This window comes from Rhincodon typus, chromosome 24 (assembly GCF_021869965.1).
Source record: "Rhincodon typus isolate 14 chromosome 24, sRhiTyp1.1, whole genome shotgun sequence".
In the NCBI taxonomy this organism is placed as follows: Eukaryota; Metazoa; Chordata; class Chondrichthyes; order Orectolobiformes; family Rhincodontidae; genus Rhincodon; species Rhincodon typus.
The window spans coordinates 40,310,921-40,316,575 of record NC_063355.1 but is presented as its reverse complement, the minus strand read 5'-3'; the positions used below and the strand labels follow the sequence as shown (position 1 = coordinate 40,316,575).

Below are 5,655 nucleotides of genomic sequence, written 5' to 3'. Positions count from 1 at the left end.
CCCCCCCCCCCCCCACCACCACAAAGGCTGGTGTGGCACATGTCATTCTCTGGCTCTTTTAAATGCTTCCCTTTCTTCTTAAATGGACACAGCATATGTTTTTCTTGAGGCCTGATTGCTGCCTTACCAAAAAGTATTTGGTTTTCATTTTAATTTCTTTTTGCTTGGACAGTTTTATTGCTTCTCCAATAATATTGAATGTCATTCTCTCTTTGTCCCACCTGTGTTCCCAGGTCTCATCCTCATCCTCTTCCCCTACCCTTGGCATCATATGCCCACCCCTGCCCCCAAAAACACAGCTCTCCCTCTGGTCTGTGTACTATTCTTGCAAATCTGGGGTCAAAGTAATCCTCGCCACAGTGGGGCAGAGGTTTGGAAGCACTGCTCTTAGTAGCTGGATTTTACTCATAGTTGTCATTTATCTGCTACAGCTGTAAAAGGTCCATGTAAGTTTGGCTGTATTTAGAAGTTAGGAAAAGTAAGACAATGGGGAAGTTGTGAGATTAGGAGTGAATATCAGCCAGTAAGTAATGGGGGCATGTGTGCTTTTGGGCACCAGTTTGAGAATTGAACCTGCCATAAGTTTGAATGTTGACAGTTCTGGATGGGATGCTTGTCAAATGAGCATGTTCTCATGCAGTTGAGGAGAAAAATGAGATCACTTAAACTCTCCAGGTCAGTGCAGCACAGATGCAATCTTTGAAGGTGATGAGGCTAGTTGAAGCTGTTCAGCACATGTTTGATCTTTCTGTTTTTATAAGTAGCAGCATAAAGAACTTTTGCTTGAACCTTTAAATTTTGGGCTAGATCTCAGCTAGAATACTGTCTCTTTCTGAACACTACCTTTCAGAAAGAATGTTAAGGCTTTGGAAAATTATCCAAAATAAGGGATTGGAGCTTCAGTTTAGTTCTCTGGAGCCCAAAAAGCTTGAGGGATTTAAGGAGTGTTAAATTATGCAGGATTTTGGTAATAGCTGGAGGCTAAAGTTTCCATAGTGGCAACAAGGAACAAGCACCAGTTAAGATCATTGATGAAAGAACCAGGGGAAATTGGCTTTTGTTTTTCACCTAAGTGATGAATTCCGGTTTGCTAGTTCCTTTTCAGAAAGGCAAATATGTACTGGGAAAAGAAACTATGGGGGATAAAAGTAACAGGATGAGCTAGATTTTTGTCCATAGAAGTGACACTGGCACAATAGGTAGAATGCCATCCTCCTTTTTTTCTAGAATCTTTTAAGTTCGAATGAATTATTGTATGTGAGCTTGTTGTGAAGTAACTTTAACATTCTGGGTTGGGTGGGCTATATATCAAAAGAACAATATTTTCACTTGCAGAAACTTGCTAGGCAATTGAGTCTTCACTGCATGGCTAAAGGGTAGAAAGTGAGATGGTAGTGCTAAAACTAGATGACTGAGTGAAATGAAAAGATGAGCTGAAAGGCTAGACTAGGATAGACAATGGATAATTGCTAGAATTATCAGGTATACCGTAATATCTTGGGAGAAACTGTTCCCTATATTATAGTCTCCTTTTCAGTTGGTCACAACTACTAGCATTCAGCCATCAGACTTCAAAAAAATTTCAAAACAAAGAAGCAACTTGCAAGGTATGCTTCACTGAAAGATTTTCAGACTAGGAGCTAAGAAAATCTAAAATGCAAAAAATTAACCTTAAGCGTGGGTATCTAGTAGGTAAAGGACTGACAGTTAAACTGTCTGTTTATTCACCAGTGAAGTTTATTGTAATACAAGAGGAATTTAAGTACCATAACAAATGGGGCAAAAGACACCCTGGTCCTGATGGCTTGTTGAGGATCCTCTGTAGCTAGAGATACAGCAGGAAAGGGTTGAGGAATGGCCAATGGGATCATGGCTCATCCAGTAGTGGAGCAGTCTTAAGTAACTGGCTTCATTATGTTCTTGACTGACCTTTTACAGTGTTAACTTTTTTTAAAACCAGGGTACTGACTTTGAAGTTGAAAGAATCTTCCAGATCTTAGAATTTTCTTCATCTCTGCTCAAGCAACTATTGAAATACCATTTGAGCATTCTGGAGAGATAGCAAGAACTGCAGATGCTAGTGTGGAGCTGGAGGAACACAGCAGGCCAGGCAACATCAGAAGCAGGAAAACTGATGTTTTGGGTCAGAACCCTTCAGAAATGGGGAGGGGCAAGGGAAGTCAAATAGGGGTTGGGCTGGGGAAGGTAGTTGGGATGGTGATAGGGAGTGGTGGCACTTGTCAATGAGGTAGGAGGGGAAGATTGGCGGGAGAGAAGATAAACAGCTTGTTAGGTCAAGGAGGTTGGGAGAGGGAGGGTTGAACATGGGGATGGGGAGACTTTATAACTGGTGAAATCCATGTTTAGGCCATTGAGCTGTAGGCTCCCGAGCTAAATATAAGATGTTGCTCCTCCAGTTTGTGGGTGGCATCATTGTGACACTGACAGAGGCCTAGGAGTCTATTCCATTGTCCTTATCAAGTTGGATGATCTAAAGATGACTTTAATTTCCATGAATAACCTAGAAGGGGGGTTAGCAGTTGCTGCATGTGCACTGGTAGTGTCCCTACCTCAGACATGAGACCTATTACCAGCTTACACCAAAATTGTGGAATACTGCTCCAGAAATATGAAGCTTTTTTATTCGTTGCAGTGTAAGTGTTCTAGAATTTGAACATGACTGGTCAGCTAGACTCCTTTAACTAGTATCTCCTAATAGTGCAGCCATATTATACTCTAGCATGCTAGTAGCACTCGGTTAACTGAATCACTGTGTAGTATATGAAGTTTCTGAGCTATGCCAAGCAAGACCACTGTATAGTCATGTGGATATAGCTTAGATTGCAATCCATAATAGGTCTAACATTGAGCATTTCCATAACTTGCTTGACTCGGTACAGTTGGTTCCATTTTACATTGTACATTAACCCTACTTGAATGCTAGTGCTAGACATGCTGTAGGCCACTGCAGAATTTCTTACACAGCAATCTGTCTAAATGATAAATATGGTGATTCAGTGTTCTACTCTGAACAATGCCATGGGATCTTGATTGTCTAGGAGTTCAGACAGACTTGGATGCCATACGTCAAATTTCAGCCAACTTAATACTCCATAATACAGAGACCTAAATTTAATACCTGCAAGTTGTGTTAAGAATGCATTTAAGTTGGAAGCAATACTGATAGGCTCCAAGTTAACTGCACATGAAGTGAAGAGCTTTTTTAACTAGAGTCTGGGAGGGTAGCGCTGGAGACTTTTTCAAATGTCTACAATACTTTGAACTACCACGGTTGTCCTGTCAATTTCTTGAGCTTGCTGCTCATGCAACTCCACAGTATTAGTGGTACTAATTGTTTCAATTATTACAACTAGCAATAGCTGTGGTACTGCAAGTGTTTCACTTGCACAATCTGAATAGCTCCATCAGCTGGGAAAGATATTAAAAAGGAAACTTGAGATTTTTTGAAGCTGATTGACTGACTGGAATTACCAGGCAATTGCTAGCATTGTTTTCCTCTTCCTGTGTCTGTAGAGCACTTTATTTCCATGTAAAGAAGGTTTTTGATCCCTTGAGGAATTTAAGTATTGCCAGACTTTCAAATTCTCTAAAAGAGAATGAGCTCTTTGCTCAAATTTTTCAGCAGTTCAGACCTGATATTCTGTTGGCACAATAGGTCTTCATCTGAAGATTCAGATGTTATCATAATACTTTTTCCCCAGACTGTTTAGTGAAAGTGGCAAAATTCCCCAATCCTGAACTTAATAGGCAAATCTGATTTTGAGTACTTTGGTTGCAAGCAATCTGCTAATTTGGAACTGCTGAAACAATGTTCACAAGTTCACTGAATCTGCTAACTTTTGAGAACCAGATTCTTGAATTTTTGATGCACCAGACAAATTTGTTTATACTTGCATTACAATAGTTATGACCATGTCCAGTGGTTGCTCTGACTTGTACAACTTTTGCATAGCCTCTTCAAAGGAATCTTAATTTTTGGTTTTTTTTGTGGTACTGGTGGTGAAAGAAACCCTTTCCTCAAGAGCCATTACTAAAAGAATGCAAATTTGACCACTTCTTCCCAGATCATTGTAAGTCTCTATAATTGAAAGAAGTAGGGAGATGAAGACCTGTTTTAGTGGCATGCAAAAGTGACTGGAGAAGGCCTTTCAAAACAGTAGTTGGTTTGATTTAAAACCTTGCATGAGCAGTCTCCAGTTTAGTAGTTCAAGTTGAGCAATTTAAATTGCAGGGTTTTCTGTTCAAATGGAGTGTAAATGTTCCCACCAAGATGGGAGAACCAGCTGAAGTAACTATTTCTGATGCAAGCTGTCTTTTTTATTTCATAGCTCAATATGACTTACTGGTTTACTTGTTTAGTTCTAAACATTTGTCACTTTATCCAGTAAATGGAAATAAGCAGCTAAATGTATTCTCGAGCCAAATGACTTCAGTAACCACTATAGATGGCTTTTTAAACTGGATCATTGGAATATCAATTGCAACTTTCCACTTGTACATGGAGTATTTGGCATGTTTTTCAATTTGTTTTATCATTTAAGCTCCAAAACCAAGGGGTGAATCCTGCCAACATTGGATTCAGTACCCTTACCATGGAATCAGACAAGTTCATCTGCATCAGGGAGAAGGTGGGAGAACAGGCGCAAGTTGTAGTGATTGATCTAAATGATCCAGCAAATCCAATTCGGCGTCCCATATCTGCTGATAGTGTCATCATGAATCCAGCAAGCAAAGTGATTGCGCTGAAAGGTGAGTGTTTAAGTAAAACTGAACTTTTTAATCCCTAACTTTTTTGTATTCTGGGTATTAAGCACAATTATTGCTTGAACACTTTTTTGTTACTGATTATATACTTTCCTTCCTGCATTCTTGTCTCAATTCAGATGGTGAGTTATGTGTTTTGTGGTAGTTCTGTTTCTGTAGTAAGTGGGTCTTTTCATTATAAGCAAACCACAACATCCATTTAATGTATCCATGTTTTGCTGTGAATATCACTAGCTTCCAGCCAAAATTTGGGAAACTCAAATCTCAAGTTGGTCATTTCAGGTTGTTACAAGCAATGCTATTTGGAGAAACAACCTGAGCTTGGCTGAAGTAATTGAATAAAATATACAGTGCACATTGCTAGGCCAGCATCTATTGTCCACCTTCTCTTAAAGGTGATGAACTACTGCCTTGAATTGCTTCAGTCCACTTAGTGCAGGTACCTCCACAATTCTATTAAGGAGTTCTAGGGCTTTAACCCAATGGCAATGTATTTCCAAGTCTGGATAGTAGCTCTGAAGGGAGCTGGCAGGCAGTGGTGTTCCCATCTATCTTGTGTCCTCCTAGATGGTTATGAAAGGTGCTATTTAGGGAGTCTTGGTGAATTTGTCAAGTGCCTTCTTTATGGTCTAAACTACTACCAAGTCAATGGTGAAGGGAGTTGATGTGGTGCCAATGAAGTGCTCTTGGTTCTTATCAAGCTGCTTAAGTGTTGACACTGCACTTGTGCCAAGTACAGAGGGAGTATTCCATCACATTCCTGACTTGTCACTTGTAAATAGTCTGAGATAACAAGGTGTAGAGCTGGATGAACACAGCAGGCCAAGCAGCATCAGAGGAGCAGGAAAGCTGACGTTTTGGGCCTGGACC

General features: G+C 40.1%; 1 protein-coding gene across 3 annotated transcripts in view; it reads left to right on the top strand.

Moving 5' to 3' along the window:
• The window catches only part of cltcl1 (clathrin, heavy chain-like 1), a 55,327-nt gene that overhangs the window by 7,640 nt on the left and 42,032 nt on the right, over positions 1 to 5,655 (top strand). For all 3 annotated transcript variants that reach the window (XM_048611184.1, XM_048611183.1, XM_048611182.1), the window contains exon 2: positions 4,563 to 4,770. In XM_048611184.1, coding sequence (XP_048467141.1) covers positions 4,563 to 4,770 — 208 coding nt within the window. The remainder of the gene's footprint in view (positions 1 to 4,562; positions 4,771 to 5,655) is intronic.